The sequence below is a fragment of the Pelmatolapia mariae genome, linkage group LG6, assembly GCF_036321145.2.
Source record: "Pelmatolapia mariae isolate MD_Pm_ZW linkage group LG6, Pm_UMD_F_2, whole genome shotgun sequence".
Taxonomy (NCBI): Eukaryota; Metazoa; Chordata; class Actinopteri; order Cichliformes; family Cichlidae; genus Pelmatolapia; species Pelmatolapia mariae.
The window spans coordinates 35,476,236-35,502,008 of record NC_086232.1 but is presented as its reverse complement, the minus strand read 5'-3'; the positions used below and the strand labels follow the sequence as shown (position 1 = coordinate 35,502,008).

Sequence of the window (25,773 nt, the reverse complement as noted above, 5' to 3'; positions counted from 1 at the left end):
TATTGATCAGTATTATCTGTTTTCATTTTATAAAGAGAAACAAAAGTCCTCAAATGTTATAAACACAATGCTGCACGCTTACTCAGACAAACTTTTTAGTTACAACTTTGGATTTTAGCAATTACGACAACAGGATAATGAGGATAAAACTATTTTGGATTCACTGTGAAACTCCAGTGGAACCCTAAAAGGTTTGTGGATTGATTGTTAGTGGTTGTCTGCAGCTTTTGGAAGGTCTCTCATTTCTGTTCAGGAACTCTGACTAGTCTGAGCCTAAATCCCCACAAGACACCTCTGTTTCCCCCACCACCGTCGCCTAACTTTTAAAAACTTTTTAAGTTATTGTTCATTTAGATTACATTCTGAATTTACAATGAACAGTTCTGTAAAACCATTAATTTTTTTAACTAAAGGAATTTTAGTCCTAAAAATAAAAATCATAGTTATAACTGCGAAATTTTGAGAAATGTTGCCATATTTGAGCAGCCTTAGTTTAAAAACTGTATTATTGATAATGCCACCCTAAAGTGAAACTCAATCAAATACACACAGGCAAACGGATTCAACTTACCAGACAAAATCTGTGAAGTTTACTGGCTTATTTATTTTAAGTAAGCAAAGAACAAAGCATCATTGTTCCTACTGCCTCTGGTAAACGCTAAATATATTACCTTGTACCTTGAGGAGGTCAAGCTGGTGTTTGTCCTACACCTGCGTGACTACTTATATAGCCTGAGGTGTCCGCAGCTCCACCAGACTATTATAAAACCCCCAAAATAAAACAAACAAACCAAGTCAAATTTATCTGAACAACCACAAGAAAAAACAACTTAAAAATGAGCCTAGTCATTGTAAACATGCATAACGTAATCAATTCATTCCAATTAATAACCAAAAAACTATGAAATAGCTCCCAAACAGTAATTTTAGCATTTCAAATATATATCTTTGTTAAAGTTTTTCAATAATAGGTGATCAGTAATATGAGGGCTGCATGAACCCTAAGAGACAGAAACACGAGTTAATTATTCTTACCCCTTGGTTGTGTTACATATTCCTGAGCTACAACAGGCTTAGCCTTCATTCTGTTTGGACTTGATTTAGCAGTGTTTACTATTCTGCCTTTGTGTTGTCACTGCTTTACATCTCGGGCAGCACACAGTGAATATAGGGCATTTTTTTACACAAAGGTGCCATTCATATCCCACCGGTTTGTGTGTGTACACAGGGTGCACCTTCTGTGAGTCACTGCTGCCTGACTCTGTAGTAATGTTATCATGTGCAACCCATTGTTAACTTCAAGACTACATCCTGCAAGAAGGGGAGACTGAAGGACTGCTGAGCCCACAGGTGCTATATCACAGGAGGTGATAAGGGAAAAAATGGCTATTGAAAGGAGCAAAACCCCATTTTATATAGTAAGAAAGCTACTAATTATGCTAATGTCTTAATGGGCTAACAGTTGACCAGTAATCCTGTCACCTATAGTCATTATTATGGATAACATAAATATCAGAACCCCAGAGAAGTCAAGCTGGAAGTCATGGATGTCAGTAGTTTATTTATTACTCTCAGTTTTAATTAGGTTTGACCAAAGTGTCACTAAACTCATATTTTAAGTTATTCAGATTATTAAAAGATTAAAAACATGACACCATGAACACCGCAGCATCAACATATCCACCCACAGAGGAGTCGCCCACCCTCCTGCAGCGTTACGGAAATATCCTTTCGCCACCTTTGGACAGTGCAGAAACAAACACCGAGGCGACATGTGAGCGACAAAAGTGTGTGCGAAATGTCAGCGAGATGGTAAAGAAAAAGAAATAAGTTAAACTTACGTGTTTATTTCATGTGTATCTCTTCAAGGTCGTGGTCGGCGCTGAAGTTTCCCTCAGCAAACTTGAGGCTCAGCTGTTAGAACGGCTGGTCGTTCCCTTTGGTCAGCTTGAGAGTGAGGCATCATGGGACATGTAGTTTTTCCAATGACGCGCTATATTCCCAATTTAAAAAAAACTTAGAAATTTTACAAGCTGTTGATCAATTCATTGATTTGTTTTTGGGGTCTGTCTGTCTATTTGCATGTCTGTCCGTTTGTGTGATTATCTGCAAAATTACACCAGGCTAAATTTCATGAAATTTGGAGAAGTGCAAGGTCGACAAAAGAAGAACACATTTGGAGTGAACCCAGATCAGTTTCCTTGAAATTGCAAAAACAGTCTGTGGGGTAGAAATGGGCGGATCAATCCAAATATCTTAGTATCCATACTAACACTTGTATCAGTATTAGATCAATACTTGCACAAAAGTATCAATACCTTGTTTCCACCCTCTAAGATCTGTATTTAGCTCCTTATAATCTGTTAAATAAATGCTTTTATTTTGGAATTGAAAAAATATATAAAAATTAAAATTTTTATATATTAAAATTTATATATATATATATATATATATATATACCTCAAATATGAAAAATATCTGGACCTTTTTGTATTGACTGTCAGGTGTATTTTATTTGTAGCCTATAGCACATTCAAATAACCGAAGCTTTAGAGACTGGTACAGACTGGTATAGCCTACATTCCAGATCTCACAAAAACACCAGTTTCAGAATACATGAAAAGCTGAAGGGAGTGTTTTGCTGTGTTAACTAATTATTATCGAAAGAAAATACAATCACAGTAATCACAGTAAACTGCAATTATTTAGTAGCCGATAAAACGTGTTCAAAATTTGCAAATTAATGATGATTTATCTCATAAATCAGGGAACACTGCTCTGCCTAAGCGGCTTTTATCGGTTAAAGGTATCGGTATGTGTATTGGTATCGTCAATATTGGCCCTGTTTACGTGGTATCAAATCAGTATAAAAATTTGCACAGCGGTACCATGGAGAAGTGTGAAAAAACAAGAAATAATAATAGCACAATCACATCCTACAGTAAAAAATAAAAGGCTATAGTATTTAGTTGACCATTCAACCCCAGAGAAACATCCAAACACTTTCATTTTCCCCTGGTGTCATCTTTTGCATCTTTTAAATGGCAGGATAGCATGTGCAAATTGAGTCTGTCGAAGCAACTCGTCACATGAAAAGTATTTCAAGCCAGAGAAATCACATCACACCCTGTGGATATTTTTAGGCATCCTATCTGAGCTTCCACGGGGTGTGACAGACAGGTAACAAACTTTCACTGTTGAATTAGATTACAAATAGCTGTGAATGCAACGAGATGCTCTTCTAACAGCTGCCCTGGGGCTACAACTAGCTTGCCTCCACCAGTGTGTGAATGTGAGGGTGAATGAATAGTGGAATTGTAAAGCGCTTTGGGTGCCTAGAAAAGCGCTATATAAATGCAGTCCATTATTATTATTATTATCATTACTAGGTAAATACATTTTAGCATTTATTTGACACTTGGAATAAACACATTTCAGATTTTTTGATTTGCATGTCTCCTGCGTTACCACCTCTATTAGTGACAGCAACCTCTCTCTGCCCGATACCTGTCGTGTGGTTGTTATGAAAAGGATATCTGTAGCAGCTATATGTTATTTTAAGCTGCCTCTGTTATTTTATCTACGTCTTGCCAAGCTATAAAGGACTCCAACATGTGAGCAAATGCCGACCTATTTTAACCCTGAAAGCAAACACGGAGTGGATGTGATCACATGACCGATGCCGATTGTCTGAGTCTCTGTCTACCTCTAGTGGTGACACACTGAATCTGCCAAAAGATTTACATTTTCTGTTTAATTCAGTGTTCAGTTACTTATGAGTTAACTTTTGTTTGAGGTGAAACAGCTCCCAATTTTAGACGGATTTATAATTTAGCTAGAAGATTCTGGCAGATTTGCAATACCGGCTAAGTTTCTGAATGGAGTTATTTTGTTTAAGACAAAATAGACAAGTGATCCTAAGAACTCACAGTTCCATCATGACAAGTGAGTAAGCATTTGTCATTAGGCTTCATAAAAGGGGAGCACGTGAGCCAGCGTTGAGTGTGAGTTATTTTGTCAAATGATATTTTTAAAACTCAACCTCCTAGGAAGTTTTCTGACTACATTTGTTACATTAACTTTTACAGTTTTCTAACACTAAAATTGTATTTTATACTCAAAGTACTGGGACATCTCTCACAGTACTCTTCTGTGCCTTTGCTCCATAACTTTTCTAAGTGGACAGCCACCACTCGAGTGTGCGTCTTCCATTTGTTAGAGATGATTAATAATTTACCACAGTCTCCATCAGTGCCGTCAGTTTGTTGCGCCAGGCCACTTCCTCTCCCGAGGACAATAGGCCCATTTCCTGTGGGCTGTGAAACAGGCGAGTATTGTAAAGCAGAGACATCATATCACTGTGTTTTGCCCTTGAAATGAAAGACAGACTTGGCTGTGTAGTCTGATTCATGATATATTTGGTAGGAGGTTACTGGGTAAGTCTGGGGCCAAGATGACAGACATAACTGCAGACGATTCTTTGACCTGTGTGTACGCAATGTTAAAAAAGGAAACATATTTAGTGGGCTGTGTCTGGCATTATGTGGGGCATTTTATATCACCTGTGTCACATTACAGAAGCAGACACGTGAGCTTACTGAGTGTAACTGCACAGCCTCTTTAATGTTTCTACAGGAAAGCGTAACAAAAGAAAAGGCATCAAAAGCTGAAAGTTGGATCAGCGCTAAAACAAAAGTGTTTTGACAGACACAGCATGAGCTGCAGTCCCACATGGATCCCACTCTTTTAATTCCTGGCTAATTTTCAAAATAAAGAGCCTGCTGTGTTCTAGACAAAGGCACCATTCATGTCACTGCAGCCCCCATGTCCAACATCCAGGGATATCTTAGAAAGCCAAAGTTAAAGGCTTGCAAAATAAAAGTTAAAGTCATACTTGTGACAGTAAAATCCAGAATCAGACAGCAAGTTGAAGTCACTGTTCCATTCACTGAGCAATCTCATACTCATCAAGCCCCCCGAGCAGCTCGTGAAAAGCCAAGTGTCAATTGGGCCTGAAGCTATTTTTAAAGAGTGGACTGTCGGCCCTCACATTCACTCCGACAAATATAATGGCCTATATAATCAGCAGTGTCCTGATCTCCCTCTGCTGCTGTCTCTTTCTTTGTTGGAGGCACAGATGATAACTGTCACTGTGGTCACATAAGGGAGAGCCATGACAATACAGCCCGAGGCAGGACTGAGAACTCAGCCTGACCTCTATGAGTCCATCCAGTCTGAGTGTTTCATATCGACAGTTAGAGGAGCGTCTGCTCATAGCCAGTGTGCTGCATTGTTTTTAATATGTATTCAACAGAAATCTCATTTTCCCACTATTTACATTTATATATAGCACATGATCATCCTACAGGATTGTTTGGCTTGTTTGCGCTTCTGGCCGTGAAATTAAAGTAATACAGTGCTTCTATTAGGCTTGGACATGCATAAATGCAAATAAATAAATAAATAAACACATTAAAAATGGTTACATTTAGCCAAATACTATGTGATTGCTGGGCAACACATCACAATGACCCCACAATATCTCTTATAGATAAGAGCCTTGAATACGACCTAAAATATGTCATGTTTGGCTGCTCAGTTCCTGATTGTGTAGGAGGACATGCACAGCACAACAAACAAATACAGAGACAGACAGTCAGGCAGAGATTTCAAGATAACCTGGGCAAAAAAATAAAAAAATACTTTAAACCTTAGTGGCCCAGAGGACTGGAAAGCTTTGCCTGATTAGACAATTGGTATGACAGTTAACAGGGAAACAGGCTTTGAGAGCTGTATTTGATCATCAGTGGAGTTGATTCCTTGAGGTTAAATGTCTAAATTCATTAAGTCATTTAAATTTTTAACTTTTGCTAAAACATTTTGGACGCTTGTCATGAAAAAATAAATATTTTTATGTCTGCTCCACACCAATTAATGATGTCTTTATTTATGTCACTCACTATTTCCTTTTGTTCATTTTTGAGTATACAGAGCTCAGAACATTATTATTTTTTCCATTTTGTTTTATTTTCATATACCCCTCAAATTTTTATTGTAAATGCCTACTATCTGTACTGTAGATATTATAATTTACCTTGTACAGATGGATTCTTAAAAAAAAACATTGTAGTGAGCTAAATGTGACCTAGTTTTTGGTTTGTTTGTTTGTTTGTTGGTTTGTTTGTTTGTTGGTTTGGGGGGGGGGGCGCTTCCTCTTCTCCTCATCATGTTCATGAGGGTAGAGAAGGTGGGTAGATATGAAAACATTAGTGTATAGTACATCTTCACTGAGTTGTGTCACTGTTCAGATTTGTAATTTAAAAAAAAAATGTTTTAAGCATTTAAAAACTCAAAATAGAATTTTAGCTTCTGATTTCAAAACCTCTTTCTACTGAAAATGTATTGATTCTGATGTAGTCTCTCTTCTCTTTCTGCCACTTCCCACATAGAGCTTAAAATAATGATGAAAACTCCACTATGTCAAATGTGCATGACGCGGACACATTATCAGTGTCTCTGTCAACTGAGTATCGCTTCCCGACTGCTGTGACTCATTCTTTGGTCTGGTTTCGTGTTGTAATCATAAGGTGTGGTCGATCGTCATACAGGTGAAAGACATGGCTGTTAGCGCTCGATTTCACAGTAGTCACTACAAGAAATAGAACATAAAACACACTTAAACAGGCTGCAATACATATATGTGGTGCTGTACACATTATGTATACCGTGCTTTACAAAATCGAAAGTATTTTTTAATCGGTGTCAGTCAGTGTCCCTTCAAATGAAAGAATGAAGTCGACTTTAAAATATTCGCTGTTGTCTCAAAGGGCAAAACAGTGACAATCTACGCACTGTAGCAATGGTACAATAAAGACAGAAGTAAACTTTTTAAACCGACCTAAACTGTTCAACTTCACAGTTTATTGTAGTGCCTAGCCATAAAGCAACGTCCTTCCCTCCCATTGTGGACGATGTGGGTGGAGTCTTCGAGGAGGCGGAGTCGGGGTGAGGTAACGCTTCTTTTACTCATTTTTTTTGTTCAGAGGACTGGTGGCCAGCTGCAGGGAGGCAGAGAGTGTGGAGAAGTGAAAAGAAATAAAGAGGAGTCCTGTGCCGACCAAAGGAGTCATTAAAAACAAGCAAACACGGAATAATCTAAAATACGGCCGTGTGTTAAGACAGGTAAGATTCACTAAATCTACCTTTTCCGACAGTTTTTACTGCCCTTAAAACTGCTCTCCGTGAACGTTTATTTATGTATTTATCGGTTTGTTTGATGTGTAGTTATTATCGTTCATTCTATAAAAAAAAACATCTTATGTGTTTGTGTGGGGTAATTTCGTTTCTCTTTGTTGCTTACCTGGATGCAAATTCAGATGCTTTCCATTAGGAATTCATTTCCGCATGCCTCAAACCACTACTGCCTGTTGTTAGGGAGCAGCCTACTGCGCCAGCTCTACAGCCACCAAAAGTTTGTTCTCTTGTGGTGGACAGATTTTTTTTCTTTCTTTCTTATTTTTTTTTTTAACTTTTTAAAGTGCAAGAGCTCCCTCACACTCTCTCTGCCCAAAGATAACGACATTTAGCCCCAGTATCGATCATACAGCTAGACGTCGTCACTTGTCAGTAGACCCCGTCGTGTCGTTGGTTGTTGGTGGTGTTGAAGATAAAGCGCTTGGATTTGTGTGTTTCCGTGAATCAGAGACAAAAAATAAAGATTTTACACCATTTCTGTTAAAGGACGAAATAGAAATGGCAAAAGTCACACTGAAGTAGACCCAAAAACAAAAAAAACACCGTTAACTTATGAAAGATCAATGGAGTAACATAAAATTAGTAAGTAGGTATTTTAATAGTCTAGTAATGGTGGGTATTATTCACTGTGGACATATTTTTAATGTCTTGAATGTCTATTTTTTTTTTTTTTATAAGAGGTTGGGGTTTTTTTAGCTTTGGATGTGGTTGGACAAAAACAAGTACTTTCACATCAGATCTTTACCAACTATGACAGTGATGTTGAGTCTGTAAACAAACAGTGTTAGCTAACTGTGCCTGAGGGGATGAGTTGTCCGTGGGTGCACATCTGTAACGTATGACAGTGATACATGCTGATGTTTCTTTACCCGCCCCCCACACTCCTACGCTGTGCTTCAAGGCAGCAGTGATGTCTCCAGGTGTTGCCAAATCTTCCATGATGTCATTACCTTTGCAGATTCTCAGGACTTGACAGGACAGCTAATCCTGCTTAGGGAGCACAGGAGCACAAATTTCTTTCATTTGATTTCATGACTAAATCCCCTGAAATCAGCATCCCGTTCAAATGACTTTTATCTTATCGGCTTTTTTCTTATGCGATTAAGTCATCTGCGGTGTCCTCTGCTGCCAACTTTAGTATAGTTTTAAAGTCCTAATTTGACACAGTTGGATTAGGAATTGTAAGTAAACAGAGCCACTCACTACACCATCAAACTCCAAATCACATTATCCATTGTTCTTTTGTTTGAATTATCTGCAAGCGTCACAAAGCAGCAAGAACAGTGCCAAACAGGTTTGTGGTATCCAGCTGCTTTCTCTACCAATGTGTCCAGTTGAGTTTGCTGACTGTGTGCCAGCTTTAACGGGACAGGGTGCCAATACTTTGTGCCAGAATGGCCTTGCTGAGCTTGCCCTGTGTCATCAAGTAGGAAAGCTGTCCCTGTCTGGAAAGAGTGGATGGATGGTGGGACAGCAGGGGGGTGACTTACTGTAGATTTCACAGCTACAGCTGTGGTGGCACGGTGATAATCTCCCCCCTCCTGCTTAATTCCCTCATACTGTCCTACATTAGCAGAACAAGAGGCCAGGAGATCCTTCGGTTTTAAAAATAGGTCTACACTCTTCAAAGGGGATTACTGTATGGCATACATCCCGCCCTCTTAGTTTAATTTTTTCTGTGGATTCCCCGTCTTGCTTCTGTCTCAGTCCAACGAGGCCTGACTGAGTCCTTTCCAGTTACAGGTGCTCAGCACACACATTGTGCGACCTCCTCTGTGTTTGTATGTCAGTCTGCCTTTGTGTTTTACTGTTCCCATGGAGAAAAGGGCACAGAGATAAAGTTTCCCGTCAGCTACAACAAGAGTTTCTTTCTTTTGAGGTTGTTTTTTTGGGGTGGGTGGGTGAAATAAAAGTGAAGTGGCATGACCACACCATTAAGTTTAAGGGGTTCTTAAACTGTGACAGAATCTGTGATAAAATTTCTGTGGCCATTGTTATGTCTTCCGTGCCGCGATATCGCTGGTTATGCTTGTGTGATGAAACTGAAATATTTAAAATTCATTCAGGTACAGTGAGAACTGGAAATGCATCAGAATAATGGTGCTTATTTTCTTGGTCATTATCCAATCAAATGGTTATTCCAGCACCTGTTCTAAACTGGGTCCAAGCTAGAAATTATGTGGCCATTCCTTAATAACTGTTTTACCCTGCACTGCCACATGCTCAGCCACTACACCCTGCTCCATCTACAACACCCGCAGCATTCTTTGTTTCTGCATTATGTTCTGCTAAAAAAAAGCTTTCATATCAGTCCAAATTAGACAAAATACACACACATCTATTATTTGTTATCCCAAAGTAACCATTCTAACAACAAGTGCTTAATTCTATATTTTCAATCTTTTCAAACCAGCAATAACTCAAAATAAGTAGCAATTAATTTTGAAATGCATGACATTATCCTTGAATGCAGTTATTAAATTATTAGAACTATCATCCAAAAATTGCCAGTGTTGTAAACGATATCTTCTGTCATGATCAAACTCGAACTCAAGTGTCTGGCAGGGTGCAGTTGAATAACGCTGAGCAAGTCAAGCCGACATTGCCCAGCTGAACTCTACTGATGACAGTCCCTGAAGTTAATTATTTACCTTCAGCAGTTCTCTTGGTTGGATCAAGCAAGGGCAAGAAATGGTCCCGTTACTTAAGATGTCAAAGGCCTAATGGCTGTTTCTTCTCATCACTTGCACTTTAAAAAAAACATAGGCAAGTCTACCACATTGGTCATTTCAAGTCAGCTCTTATCAAAGCTGTCTAAAATACTCATGCATCACGTAACAGCCTTCTAGAAATAGTTGAATCCTCCTGTTGTCATCATGAATACATTACCAGTGATAATTTTTTCATTACTTACTGTGTGTCCACACAAAGAGGGAGTGAACTGGATTCGGCACTTACTCAAAAGACAAAGTTTTCACACGTGGATGATTTTTGATGAGTTGTATGTCTCAGCATAGCAACTCTGATGAGTCGTGTCATGTCTTTTTTTTTTTTTTTTTTTGTCTTCGCCTCCTCCCTATCCCTTAATCACACTTCTACGAGAGATTCAAGAAAGTAAAGGCAGAAAGGGTGTGGTTGAAACAGAAAGCAAATCAGTGGAGAAGCTCGGCTGTTAATTAGGCAACGTGAGGTCTCTCAAGAAGGGTGGTTTTGCATATGTTGAGTTGAAAATCCATGCTTTAGTCACTGGTTGTTTTCTTTGTTCACTGCTTTTGAAGGGTTTTATGCTCTCATGGGTTGCGAATGTTGTGCAACCCTGGCGCCTGTGAGCACTTTTGCAAAAAACTGCATAAACTGAAAAAAGCATGGGCGTTTGAGACAACTGACACTATTATTCTTCCCTCTTTGTTCCTTGAAAGTTGACATTTTCCAGGTTTTCATCTGACAACAACACTGTACGAACCAAATGACGTGTTGTCGGAATAAGTCACTCAATTTTTAACAATGTTAGTTTTGTTTTAGTCTTCTGGAAGATGAACAAACTGTGAATTCAAACTTGTCAGATGAACTTGCAGTACTCTTTAGGTTCCCTTCAGATTTTTGCCCTGCTCTCCCAAGCACACCCCTCCCGCTCCCTCGTGCCTCTAATCTCCCTGAAAAATTAATCATCTGTCACATCGCCTCAGTGCTCAGACACACACTGGTGCGTAGCAGTAGCAGTTCAAGAAAAAACTCCCTGTCAGGCCTTTAAAGGGGGCTTTGGATGCAGCATTGGCTACCAAACTTGGCCCGTGAACACACAGTGCCATCTTGATGTGCTTCAGCCTTTTTGGTTGCGTTCAGTGGGGACAGTTGAGAGTGGTTTCCTTTTCACAGTAACAGCAGTCAATAGGACAATGCAGCTACTCTTTTCCTCTCTACACTAAACAGAGTAACACAGATGCTCACTGTGCTATCAAAAACTCAGCTCGTCCACTTCCTTCCTACCATGAACCAAACAACACGGGGGGGTATCCTTCTTCTTGTTGATGAAAACATAATTAAAGTTTTTTTTTTTTTTCACAGAAAATTTGAATTCCACATATAAAGCTCAAATATGCCACTATTTGATTTCCACATCTTTATGCTGAGCTCTTTTCCTGGTTTGAAGATAATCTTTGGACATACCTCTACTCCTCCCACAGTATCTGACTTATCATGAACTTCTGTGAACTTTGTTTCTATGCGGGCATTGCAACTGAGTGTTTATTGCTACAGAGATTACACCCCTTTCTACTCACTCCCCCCTCCTTTATCTGTTTTTTGTAATCTGATTCTGGTCTGGACCCAGGCACCTCCTCCGAGACAGCTCACATTTCCTTTGATTCACAGAGAGCTCCCACGGAGACCAAACAACTACGCAGCAGTTTACAGCCACCGCACTGCATCCTCTGGCCTAAATCAGCTTATTAAAGCTGCTGCAGTGAATCAGCTGACAAATCAAGGCCCATTAGATATTCTGTTGCTTTTCTTTCTTTTTCTTTTTTTTTAATTCTTTGGCTGAGGCTGCTTGTTGTTTTGGGAAGGCTTCCAGATCAGGGAAGAGGGAGATGCACTCTGCCACATTTACACAAATTCAGTTAGTGTGTTGCACAAGTGCATAGGAGTATTGTGTTGTTGGCTGTCTCTTCTCTCTAGGCACTTGGTATGGTGACGTTGCGCTGGTCTGGATTTGATCAACTGCCTGTCACAGTCAGTTGACAAATGCTTTCTCTTAGTTTGTGCTTTACACAATCTGGGCTTCAAGCTGTGTTCTTCCCCAGTACCTTATCGCAGTTTGTAACTTCTCCTAATAAACTTCCCATCTCAGAGCAGACGGCCCAGAAATGTTGGTGAGTCAGACAATGTTGACCACCACTTCCTGTCACCCACCATGGTAAATCCATTAGCTGTGCACTGCTTCATATCCTCCCTTATTGATTTATAGCAAACAGCTATCCAGCCCCAGCTGCTGCCATTACAGTGTCATAGTATCTATTGTTGTACAAGTAAGGCATGAGGGGGAACCAGAAGGGTTAGTGAATGTGTTAACTTGTTTCCTGTCATGGCAGCTGAACCCCAGGTCTATGGAGAGAGGATGCAGAGAGGAAAATGTCAACTGTAGGCAGTCTGCACTGCAGACTCAGCTGGCTGAACTGGCCATTTACTGTGTCAGGAGGATTGGGCTGTGGGAGTGCAGGGTGTGTTAAAGTCATCTGGGAAACGGTTTATTGCAAGAAGAGTGTGGCTTACATGTCTGGGGACATGAATGTGATTGGGTGTGTGCATGTGCATGGGAGGCTGTCCTGTATGTCAAATTGTTTATCTATTCCAGTGCTGCAGGAAGCTTTTCACTAATATAATCAAGTTTATTTGCTTGTTACTTTAAATAAGTTTAGCAAGGTTGTTCACACAGCCACCAGATAAGGATGTTTCTAAAGCCCAGTCATAATCCTCCCATAACTGTGAGAAATGTTTAATTATAATAAACAGTTTTTCCTTCCTTATGTAAAGGAAAGAAAACATGATGGAAATATGGGTATTTCTCTCCTCTCTTTACTTTAAATATGAAGCCGCTGCCTGAGGACAGTTAACATAGCTTAGCTTGGCGTAAAAATGACAGGTTGTAGTTTCACAGGAGGGAAAAAATATGAAAAAAAAAAAACATATTTACAAATATTTTAATATTTAGACCATTTGATGCTTTTTTCTTTTTTTCCAGTATTTATGCTTTAAAACAAAAATCCATAGAAAGTAAAACAGCAAAAAGCAACAGAAATATTATTTACACCCCAGCCTGCTAAATCGACATGTGGCTCAGCAACATTTACTACAAATACTGTAAAATATGTCAACAGCCTCTTGAACACAACTGCAATATGAGCAAAGTTTATCTGAAGCCCCCCCTGGGCCTCTTGCCTGACCTGATTCATTCCTGCTGTGATACAAAGAAGAGCTTACACCAGCAAAGTCAAAATCTGGCCTGCTGGAATGTTTTTCATTACTATGCTCAGTTTGCAACTGTAAAGCTATAATTATTGGGAGGATACTGAAGGGAATAAAATGTAAGATCCCCTCTAGCCATTAGGTGTATTCTTCCTTATACATCCAAGCACTCTTCTGCCACACCCTTTCTGAGAGCCTGTCACTGCTGAAGAGACACTCCCTTTCCAACATGCCTGAGGGATTTGCATGATAGTAAATGTGTTCTCATTACAGAGATTGGAGTTACTCATCCTTTGTCACAGTAGTCTTGTCCCCACAGTTTCTCTTAGTTTCAGCAATTTAACATTTATGAGTAAGTCAGTGAGTAAACTTTAGATAAGGTTGGTGTGTTCTTCTTTATTATTTTTTTCCCTCCCAGAAACAGATTGACGACTCAGACTGAATATGCAACACTAGTGTGGAATGTCACAGCAGCGTTCGAGCGCTGGGCGCTGAACAAGATCCATCTCTGCTTTGCTTTTCTGTTGCAACTCACTCCTCCCTCACTGGCAGCTTTTACTGATACACATTCCTGGTTTTACTGTGCAGGGTTTTTGAGTTTTTTTAAGCCTCCTAAATCATCATCCGCAGAGGCTGTTGCTTAACAAGATAGTGGGAGGTGACGGGTGTGTGAAAAGTGTTTTCCTGAAGTATGGCTTCATGTCACTGTGTCTGTGTGGGTGTATAAATGGCAGTGGGAATGACTATTCAGGAGAAAGGCACTTCACAGTGAGAGTGAAAGGACATATTACTGATTAACTGGAAGAGAACAAAGTTCAGTCACAACAGCGCGCACCATCAGCTCTTTGTTGGCACTGAACAATGGGAGAAGGCTGGGTTAGACTTTATAATCATCATACATAGAAAACTGTGTTCACTCAGGGTTTTTCTTTTTTTGCTTTGATCTTTTATTCTTTTAAATAATTTGTAGCCTGCCCCTTCCCCAATAGATTTTTTTTTCTCGAATGGAGGAAGAAAAGAGATTAAGAAAGCCCAAGAGGAAAAGACAAATTATCAACAAACAAGTGCCCAGAGCTTCAGACTTTAGATTGGACAGCAGATAAAACCCCCACAGCACAGCGTTTCAGCGGACTTTCAGTTACCTAGGCAATATGCGGGGCGTGTCACTGCATTGCAACAGTTGACTGAACCCGCTGCCTCGCCCAGGAAAACAAAGACTACACAAACACTGACCCTGATTTACAGACAACAGGAAGGTACATACATTCTGCACCAAACTCAGATGTGTACTGTTTGTTATAAATGGATCATTATAGTTTTATCTGTTTTAAAACCTTTGAAAAAGTTAGTGAAGCTGTGTCTTGTTTTTTGTCCAGTTGTTCCCGTTGCCCTGTTAACCAGTGCTCGTAATTTTTTAAAAAGTGGCCACACCTTTACTGAGAAAGGTAGAAATGCACGGGGAATGTTGGTACAGTTGTCATGTCTGATGAGTCATTGTGTTATCTGTAAGGTAACGTGTAGCTGCAAGCACAGACAGCCCTCTGTGGCCTGGTCCTGCAGGATCTCAAGTGAGACTCAATACATGGGAAACTCATAGAGCTGCTGCTCTCTGAAAGTGAAATGAAGGAAAAATGTTGCCAGTGCACATGAACCGTATAGTAAATAACTTTGTGTTGAAAAGTAAATGTGTCGACGTATAAATGAGTTTTTAGTTAAACAAAGTGGCACGGACAGAAAACTGAGGACAGACACTGAAAAATGGTGAAAATTTCTTCTTCATATCAATTTTAATGAAAAACAAAGCCGCTAGCAACAGTAATGCATGCACATCAGATCAAATGAGTAGCGTGAGAAAACTAGACTATGACTCAAATACATTCTTTGTTCTTGTTTTTACAAGTTGTAATTGCATGCCCATTGATCAGCTTCAATTCAAGTATTTTCCATTTTGTTAACATTGTTTGGTACATTTGTTCCATGGAACTGAGGACAAGTATAGGTAAAGGTGTAATTTAAGTGTTTATAGCTCATTATATGCTAGCACAGAAGCTTGCCATTGTGGGTTTTAGCCCCAACTTGTTTTATTAATAGTCAAGATGGAAGATATGCAGAGCTGCTTATTACATGCAGAACCACAGTAAGCTAAAAACAGTTGTCATACAGAAGGGTTTTGAAGATTAAAGCTTTTTTTCCACTTGCTTGTTTGTCTCTACTGTGTGTGGATCATCTCTGTTTTTGTGATATAGTTTTTGTTATTTATGGCCAATTATGCAACAAGTTCTCTGAATTAAACCTGAGATTTCTTATTGTAAGCGCGCTCTCAGAAAATGCACACACCCTCATATATTAAGTACATCTGTAGCAAAACCATCACACACATAATCCATCCGGGCCATATGTTCGGCAAACAATCCTGTAAAAGTCTAACATTTGAAAACGCTCATAAGCAGCAAAGTGAATGCAATACTATAGACTGTATGACACATCCAGTGACCAGCAGCTATTGCGAATGCAGGTTTCTCTGAAATTCAGGGTGAATGACATTAAGACTACAGAACTATGCAGAAAACGTCCATGCATGTTGTAACCATGGGGGTTTATTTTGGATCTGGGAGGCCACTTCCAAGAATAATCTGTCTTCCTGTATACAAAAGCACACTGACTGAAAACACCACTATTACATTGAATTTTTGTGAGAGGATACGTTTACATTTTCCTCATAATCTTTTCTAAATATTTCACATGTACTGCACAATGTAGTTTTGCTCTTTTTTTGCAGAGGGTTTAATGGTGAAGCACATTAAAAACTTAACTGCAGTTCAGCCATGTAGAAACCTGTCGGGGGTGAGAGGAAGTATTTGCATGATAAACCAAGAGCATGATGAACAAACATGCACCAACAGGTAGCAGGTAGTTGCACAAGTTGGGGGACTGTTAAAGTGAAACCAAGTATTTAGCTGACTTAAGTAGTTTATTTGGCCTCTATGATTAAGGATCGTAGTTTTAAAATCCAGGTCTTTCGGTGGGCATATAAATATAAAGACAAAAGTTAAAGTGAAGGTAAGGATGGTTTTTTTTGCTTGTTTTTTTTTTTTGTTGTTGTTTTTTATTATTTTAAAGGTGTGTTGAGGGGTGCGCTCAGTGAGTTATCTACATACACAAACACTTTCAAAGTGGAATTGAAACCTGATGAGCAGGTTCCTGATTGCCACATATCAGCAGTGGGCTGCTCCCATGACTGCATGGGTGGAGACCTGGGGTTAAAGGTCACTCACCCTGCTTAGCATTTTTACTTTACAGCTGTCTCTTTAGTCACTTCGCTCTCCCTTCTCTCTTTGCAAGTCACTCTGCTCAGTGCTTTAATTTCCAGATCAGTGTGAACAGCTAAGTGGGGAAGTGTCCAACTCGTGCCACCCCCATACTCAGTAAGATGTCTCGTGCAAAGAAGTAGACATTTCGGTTTATTCACTAATTCATGCGAAAAAGGGTTTGTAGGGATGCATGTATTTACCCTTTGTATGAGGTGAAATGGTGGAAACGCTGACGTTGGATTTCTCTGTGTGTTTGTTTTTAGGTTTGCTCCATCGAAAGAAAGGATGGCAATGCAGAGTAAGTAAATCAGCTCAAATTCATGATCATATTTTATGTTCCGATTTTTATTTCCTCTTCTGTAAATTCTGTTTTAACAAGGCAGCAGCTTAATGTTGGTTGTATTTGTGTGATTTCTTGATTTCACCTCAGTCTCTATCACCTCATTCAAAATAGGCCTGAACAGTTTGAGCTTGACCTTTTCTACTTCCAAGTATTGTGTTCAGTGTTTGCATTGAAATCACTTCCTTAAAATAAATTATCACTAAAGGTTCCTGCTATAAAAGTGTTATTACTTTGGTTAAAAAAAACAACAACTGTGTTTATCTTGGGAGAACGAAAAACAGATCTACATAAAGGTTTTAATAAAGAGCAGTTTCTTAATCTTTATGAAATCTGTTAATTACTTTAAGTTACTTTTAAAACCTTTGATTTCCTCTCTCCTTCCTTGGCAGTGGGTGAGATGGAGACTGGCAAAGTAAAGGTGGCAGAGTGGCAACAGACGATGTACGGTCTAGACTCAGGCATCCAGTCTGGAGCCACCACAGTCAGAGATGATGACGGCGAGTTCACCATATCTAAGCAGTACACCATGACCAGCACTGTGACAATGCAGGAGCCTGGTAAGGACAGACCAGCTAACATGCTGTAACTTTGCCTTAAATACACCTAGACTACATCATCGACCTCATCATCTCGCTTCTCAATAGACATGGATCCCCAAAGCGTTATGACCAGAGCTCAGAGGGTGCGAGCTGCAATGTTTCCAGAGACACTGGAGGGAGGCACCACCATTCTGTCAACTCAGACAGACCCGTCCCAGATGACTAACGTCCAGCGCCTGGCCGAGCCCTCTCAGATGCTCAAGACCGCAATCATCCATCTGATCAACTACCAGGACGATGCCGAGCTAGCCACACGTGCCGTGCCAGAGCTCACCAAACTGCTCAACGATGAAGACCAGGTGATGAAAACGAAGTGCCCGCGTCGATACAAAAACAAACACAGTCTATAAATATTTTGTTAAACTTTCTAAAATAATTACTAAGTGATTAATGGATCTAGCAAAGGAATAAGTTTAAAAGTGTGCTAATAATAAGACATCAATACTGTGGTCATGTCTGTGTGCTAAATATAGTGCTGGCTACAGTCTTCATGCTTATACTGGCATGAGGATTGATAACAATAAATCTGATTCAGTCAAAACATCACAAAATATGCCAGCCAAACTCCGTTCAGTCATTCTTGTGTAATTTCCTTGATGGAAACAAACTGTAAAGTGTTAAACTTGCTTTTCCTGGGGATTGTGTACTCCCTAGCCCACCACCCTTAGCAGTAGCTTTCTATTTTTGACCAAATAAGTCAAATAATTGAAGGTTATCTAGATCTCTGATAATTACTAAGTGATTATCAAATTCAGAAAAAAATGCCATATACATTGTATTACCTTCTGAATAGGCAGATTTAAGAACTTTGATGTTTAATTTTCCCTTGTACAAATTAACTCACACCTTCTTATTCCATGTCTCATAAGGTGGTAGTCAGCAAGGCTGCACAGATTGTGAACCAGCTTACACGCAAGGAGGCATCCCGCCGTGCACTGATGCAGTCCCCTCAGATGGTGGCGGCCGTGGTGCGAGCCATGCAGAACACAAGCGACATGGAGACGGCAAAAGCCACGGCCAGCATTCTCCACAACCTGTCCCACCAGAGAGAGGGCCTGCTCTCTATCTTCAAGTCAGGGGGAATCCCTGCTCTAGTCCGCATGCTCAGGTGCTGCTGGTTTACAAATGGGTCAAATTTTCACTTGTGGTCTGCTAGAAATACTTTTTATTATGGTTAATAGGATATATTCGCATTAAAAACTGCATTAAATCCTTGTTAAGATGCGCTCTGTGGCGATGTGTTGAAGTATTTTCCAGTGCAGCTACCATGCAGTTATATGTAGAAGGAAATAACAGTTTGTAGTAAGTTTTTAATATTATTTGAGTAAGCTGCCAGCATTAGCCTTCAATGCTGGAAGCCTGGTGGGAAGCTTTATTGTTCCTCCCATCAGCTAGATCTAAATGGGACGAGATGATTAACTTCTGTCCAACGAACAAGTGAGCTTTTGACTCACAGGGATTACTGGTAAGGGCACTGACGTATTTGAAGCTTAGGCCATGCTTACTATGAGCATCAACCACTAATTAATAAATAAATAAATATATAAATAAATAAATATATATATATATATATACATACACACAAACACACATATATATGTATGTATATATATATATATGTGTATATATATATGTATGTGTATATATATGTATATGTATATATATAAATGTATAGGAAAAACACAATTAGCTCAAACGAAAAATAGACAGGATTATTTTGTGACACACGCATGTTTCTCTTCCTCGTTGCTCCCACAGCTCCCCTGTGGAATCTGTGCTCTTCTACGCCATCACCACGCTTCACAACCTGCTGCTGCACCAGGAAGGAGCTAAGATGGCCGTTCGTCTGGCAGATGGACTGCAGAGAATGGTTCCCCTGCTGAAGAAGAGTAACCCCAAGTTCCTGGCCATCACCACAGACTGTCTGCAGCTGCTGTCATACGGCAACCAGGAGAGCAAGGTGTGTGTGAATGTATTATTTTTGTTTGCACTTGTTTTGTATTTTGTTACCACGTGCTTACGTTACACAATGACTGCAATCTGAAACCGTCGACAGTGCCGTGCGTGTGTGTGCGTGTGTTTTGCTTTGGGTGTGGCATGAGAACAGAGTTGTTCAGGTGCTGGCTGGGTGTGGTTGTTTGTTTGCTTAGTGTAATGGATTAACAGGTGCCAGGAAAGTCATGGCTTAGTTAGAAGTGTGCATTGTAAAATGTAAGAATTTGTTTTCATAAAGGTCTTTGTTTAACAGCTGATCATCCTCGCCAACGGGGGCCCCGAAGGTCTCGTTCATATCATGAGAAACTACAACTACGAGAAGTTGCTGTGGACCACAAGCCGTGTGCTCAAAGTCCTCTCTGTGTGCCCCAGCAACAAACCCGCCATTGTAGAGGCTGGTATGTGATATAGGTTTTCTGTGTTAAAACACCTGTGTGCACAAGCTAGTCATACAGGTGTGTCAGCTTTGTGTCATCTGAACAGGGGCCAATGGCTCCTTGGTAACTGTGTTTCTTGACAGCATAATTTATTACATGTTGTTGAGAGCTGAGTAATTTTACTTCTCTGCCCTGCAGGTGGCATGCAGGCTCTAGGCAAACACATCACTGGCTCTAGCCAGCGTCTGACGCAAAACTGCCTTTGGACTCTCAGGAACCTCTCTGATGCTGCCACCAAACAGGTCTGAGTCCAGCTTTACTTACTTACTTATTTTTTTTCACATTCTTTTTGCTATATTTCCACCCACCAGGAACTAATGGGGAATATCTGTCTTTTTCTCTTTCTTTCAGGAGGGTATAGACAGCCTGCTGCAGCAGCTGGTTGGCCTGCTCAGTTCAGATGACCTCAATATGCTCACCTGTGCGACCGGCGTCCTGTCTAACCTCACATGCAACAACGCCCATAACAAATCTCTGGTCACTCAGAGCAATGGCGTTGAGGCGCTCATCCATGCCATATTGCGTGCCGGTGAGAAGCAGGATGTGACTGAACCCGCCGTTTGCGCTCTACGCCACCTGACTTCACGCCACCAGCAGGCTGAGATGGCACAGCATGCAGTGAGGAAACATTATGGCATCCCTGCCATCGTCAAGCTGCTCAACCAACCCTACTACTGGCCCGTCATCAAGGTAGGTAAAAGAGGGAAGGATATTCTAAAGTGGGGCAAAAATGTGCGCAACAGAAATGTGGTAATTTATGGAAGAAAGGATCTGACTGAAAGAAGGTGGTTTTATGCGGGGGAAAAAATTAAAGACTGTGAAATAAGTACTTTAAAGAGTCCAGTGGTAGACACTGGGAGCTGGACAGATGGCCAAAGTGGATGGCAAGTAGGGCAGAGAGCCAGAGTTTCAGCCATCCTGAAAGAGCATGAAATGCACATGACAGCAGGAGCAGTATGTTTTACAAGACTGGGATTTAGAGGGAAAAACAGCACACCACATTCTATTGAAAACAAAAGTTTGAGATCATTTCCAGTCATTTTACTTGCCGACCAATAACAGAACTGCATAATCAGTCTATCTTTGCTTGTTTTTTCTTGCCTGAAGGCTGCGGTTGGCCTGATCCGTAACCTGGCCCTGTGCGACGAGAACCAGGCCCCTCTGAGGGATGCAGGAGCAGTCCCCCGTCTGATCAACCTGCTGCTCAAAGCCCACCAGGATGCCCAGAAACATGGCTCATCCAACCAGCAGACATACCAGGTACATGATGGGCTCATGTCAAAGGAAGTTTATGATCCCTCTGTCGCCATTGTAGCATTTCTGTAGAATCACATTTTTTCTATTCATGTTTTGTTCTCAGGATGGAGTGAGGATGGAGGAGATTGTGGAGGGCTGCACAGGAGCTTTGCACATACTAGCCAGAGATCCTGTTAACAGAGCAGAGATCGCCAATCTCCAGACCATTCCTTTGTTTGTCCAGGTAAACAAAGAAACAGAAACGAAGCCTTTACAATTCACTTTGTGACGGCCTGTCTATGAAATGCACTTAATAAATAAACTTCACTTACTTACTTTCAATTCGCACTTATGTTTGTTTTTCTTAAACTTGTTTTTTTCTTGTCTTCTACAGCTACTCTACTCTCCAGTGGACAACGTGAAGCGCGTGGCAGCAGGCGTCCTGTGCGAGCTGGCAGTGGACAAACCGTCAGCTGAGCTCATCGACGCCGAGGGCGCTTCGGCTCCACTGATGGAGCTGCTGCACTCCAACAACGAGGGCATTGGTAAAACATGCACATAATGCACTGTAATTAGCTTACTGTAATGTAGCATTTAGTCATAGATGGAAAATAACAAAGTCGATTTACTCAAGTGCTGTGCTTACTGTAAGTGCAGTTTCCAGGCACTTGCACAAGTCCATTTTGCAAGTCATTATACTTTTCTACGCATTCCATAATGAAATGCTGCAAACTACATTTTAAGAATACACAATAATGGAAACATTGTTGTGTGAAATTCTGTTTTCTTGTTGTTAGGTTCTGTCTTTATAGTAGATGCTACAGAAACACCAGCTTGTTGTCCTGGTTAATTCAGTTTAACAAACAAACAAGAAGATATAACATGCTAATACGCACACTTTAGCACTGCAAGTACTCATATTTTGGGCTGTTTTATTCTGTTTTGTTGTTATTGTTTTTTAAACCCCGTTTCCATTTTATTTTATGCTGACGCAGGTTAACTGGCTGTAGCTTCACATTTAGAAGCTCTTGTAGATACAACAGTCTGTCACTATAATTACATTTTTAAGGAGGAAAAAGCCCAAATGAACCAAATGAAGTATAATAAGCCTTAAATAAACAGGATGTAGCTGCACATTTCTTTATCAGGAATGACTTCAGGTAGGAAGGATTTCACACCAAAAAAATAAAATGAATTTTTTTGTCTTATATGCTCTCTGTTATACTTGTAAACTCTAAAACGTTGAGCTCTAGATGTTTAAAAAGGCCAATTCTTACCCATAGAGCACCTTAAAATAGTGCAAAACCACTGTAAATCGCACTGTTGGTCATTTTATTTTGCACCAATGTGCTGAAGCTCAAAGTAAAGGACATTCTGTTCCAGATATTAAGCTTTCAAAGTTTATTAACTAACACTGACCCCGACCACTGACTGTTTTCTTATTCTTTCCCCTCCAGCTACTTACGCCGCAGCCGTCCTCTTCCGCATCTCCGAGGATAAGAACTCAGACTACAGGAAGCGAGTGTCTGTGGAGCTCACACACTCTCTGTTCAAAAACGATCCCGCTGCCTGGGAGATGGTGAGTGCGTGTGGCACCCTCTGATGCACGAACACGACAGCTGAAGATTAATGAAGATTCTCATAGACTTGTTTATTCACGTCGGTTGTTTCTGTGTCAAATACATCTTGGCATTTTTGTGGAATCGTTTAATTTGAAGAAACTTTCTAATGGCACTTTAACGGCCATTAAAAATCTTTCTACATCAAAGTGTTGGCTTCATTTGACCTTTGCCCTCTCGTGACTTCTCTGCAGGCCCACAACACAGCTGTCATGGAGGGACCCTATCCAGATGGTGAGTAACTGTGGCTGAAATGTGCACATACAGCACATTCCTCAGCAGTGGGTCACTACACCACGGAGAGCAGCCGCAGCATGAAAGCGCTATAATTTGTTAGCAGGTTGCCTCCCTGCTGCTGCTTACAAACTACTGTCATTATTTGGCAGCTATAAGAATGAGCTCATCTAGTAGCACAAAAAACACATGGCTACTTATTTTTCATGTAAAGTAAAAATTTTAATTCAAACTTAAAAGAAAGCAGCACAGTCTTGAGATTCGCATGAACCGTCAGTTATATCTTCTTAAATTAATTTTAAACTTGCTTTTTTTTATCAATTCTTTCCGTCTGTGCTTTGGGGAAAAATTATATAACTAACAATCAAGGTTTATTATACCAGAATCTAACAAAATCTAAAATGAATACATTGAAAACAACTTTGTGTTTGTTTGTTTCTGTGTTTGATTTCCTGATACATCATTTCCTTTTCATTATTATCAAGTTAAGGTCTTCCTCTCGCCCCCATTGTGGTGTTTCTTCATTATCTGTGTTTGCATCTTTGTCCTATCCTTTCCTTTACTTGCCTTTTTTCCTTTTATGGTTTTGGTATTTTGTTTCTTACTCTGATCCAACTAAGTTAAAAAAAATCCTTTTTTTCTCCCTCAGTTTGATCCCAGTAATCCAGAAATGTGCCTTAATATAATAATTACACATCTTGTTTTGCAGAACTAGATCCTGGTTTCCAAGGATACGGATATCCAGGTGACATGCCCATGGACAGCATGGATGGAAATATGATGCATGACGAATACGCAGCCAGTTTGCCCTACGACAGACAACAGTACCCCCCTGAACATTATTAAGGTCAGTAGATGGTAATGTTACTTCAGCCAGTCATCTTACTTTATTTAGACTCAGCTGATCGGGACTGTGTGAGAAATAATGCCATTTGTTTGTGTGTGTGCACAAAGTCCAAGCTTCAAAATCATAATCTTGAACTTGTATAAGTAAAAATCGAATTCTTATGTTCTCTGGGGTTTCTTAAAAACACAGAAGAAAAACTTAAACGCTTTTTACAGCGTGTAGAATTTATCTCTGTACTTTTTTAAAATGTTATTTTCTTGTTATATATTGTGATCAGCCACAATATTTAAACCACTTGTGTAATATCCACTGTATAAGATCCTGTGGGGGTGTCCTGTAGTGTCTAACAGTGGGTCATTGACGGCGGATGATTCGGATGTTGGGAATTGTGGGGCGGCTTCTCTGTGCAGCCTGAAATTATCAGTAAAAATGAGATTTTTGGGAGTTTGGAGATTGGGTAAACATCTTAAGCCATTTCTGTGGGTGTTGCGAGGCGTGTCATCCACATTAATACCGTGGCCTAGCGTTTCCCAGCAGAACATTCAATTATAAAGAGATGATCAATGCCATTGACTTCACTTATCAGTGGTTTTAATGTAGTGTACTAATGCACTTTAAAAGCACTGCAGCCTGTACCTCTGAAATGCTTTAACAGCAAAATGTTATCACCCTTTTTCAAATAAAGTCCTGCTCATTTCAGAGCAAGAAAAAAAGATAAAAACACATTTTTGTTTTTGTGAAATAACTCTTTCCTTTTTTTAAATTTTATTCTTTCAGGAGAAAGAAGCAGACGAGGAGAAGGCAGCAAAGAGCTGATTTAGGATGTAACGGGACACAGAAGAGTAGAAAGTGGTCATCACGAAAGGTCTTTCCCTCTGCTCTCCAACTGATGTAATATATACAATTATTGCCGAGTATGGGACTCATAATCTTAACAGGGCTCAACTTTGTTTTATAGCATAATTTTGCAGATTATAATTTTGACATTGATGCTTGTAGTTTTTTTTTGTTTGTTTGTTTGTTTGTTTTTTTAAAGAACCTTCTAAGAGTGAGTGCATGAGTGTGCGTGGTTGTTTACGCTTTTGGGTGGGTATTCTATGCCAAAGAGATTTTATTTTGTGATGATAATCGTAGCTTTTTCTTTTTTTAAGAAAAGAAAGAAAAAGAGAATAATAGTTGAAAACACTGCCAGAGGTGGCTCAGCGTGCACAGTGCACCTACTCACCAACTCCGCTTAACGCCTTTGTAAGACACATTTCCGACTTTGCTGTAGTTTTGGCTCTATATACTGTCAGTTTTCTCACACCGTGGCCCAAGAGTCAGCGAAGAGGTGGTTAACGCTTCTTTCATGTGTCACAAAATTTAGTAGACGTGAGCAAATGGGGAGAAGCGGAGATACTCGAGCTAACACTGTACGGCTGCTCCCTTCTCTTCTGTAATCATCTGATGCGTTTTACTTGGACTGTAGTTGATCAGTACAGTTGCTTTATTTGTTTGTTTGTTTTCAAGAATCATCTTCAACTTTTATAAGTTATTTACTGGGAACGTTTCACATTATGCACAATTACCAGAAAATAAGGAAAGAGATGCGTTTGATTTTAAAATGAATTTAGAGAGGAAATCATATGTAGCCACTGAAAAAAAACTCATTTACATACTTGTGCAACAGATTTGTCCAACTCCGTAGTAAACACATGAGATAATACAGGTGTGGTTGAAAAAAAACTACTGACAGGGAAATTTGTCTTTCTACTTATTAAGAGTTTTTACTTAAATTTTGTTTAATAAAAATAAAGGATATATATTCAAAATGTTCTTGTGTTCATGTTTATTGAGTTATAAATCAGAAATGTGCTTTTTCTTGTTTTCTGTACATCCATTTTCTTACGCTTATCATTTGGGTCCAACCCAGTACGAGCATGGTACATCTAATA

General features: G+C 39.9%; 1 protein-coding gene across 1 annotated transcript; it reads left to right on the top strand.

Moving 5' to 3' along the window:
* The first annotated feature begins 7,056 nt into the window (after positions 1 to 7,056).
* On the top strand, positions 7,057 to 25,634 carry LOC134629435 (junction plakoglobin-like). Its single transcript, XM_063476758.1, has 16 exons — positions 7,057 to 7,182; positions 16,793 to 16,827; positions 17,262 to 17,429; positions 17,517 to 17,770; positions 18,341 to 18,579; positions 19,230 to 19,431; positions 19,720 to 19,864; positions 20,042 to 20,145; positions 20,255 to 20,593; positions 21,011 to 21,163; positions 21,264 to 21,383; positions 21,534 to 21,684; positions 22,597 to 22,718; positions 22,953 to 22,992; positions 23,702 to 23,839; positions 24,617 to 25,634. Exons 2-15 carry the CDS (start codon positions 16,815 to 16,817, stop codon positions 23,836 to 23,838), a joined length of 2,187 nt encoding a protein of 728 aa, XP_063332828.1. The 5' UTR covers positions 7,057 to 7,182; positions 16,793 to 16,814; the 3' UTR covers position 23,839; positions 24,617 to 25,634.
* Positions 25,635 to 25,773: the final 139 nt, after the last annotated feature.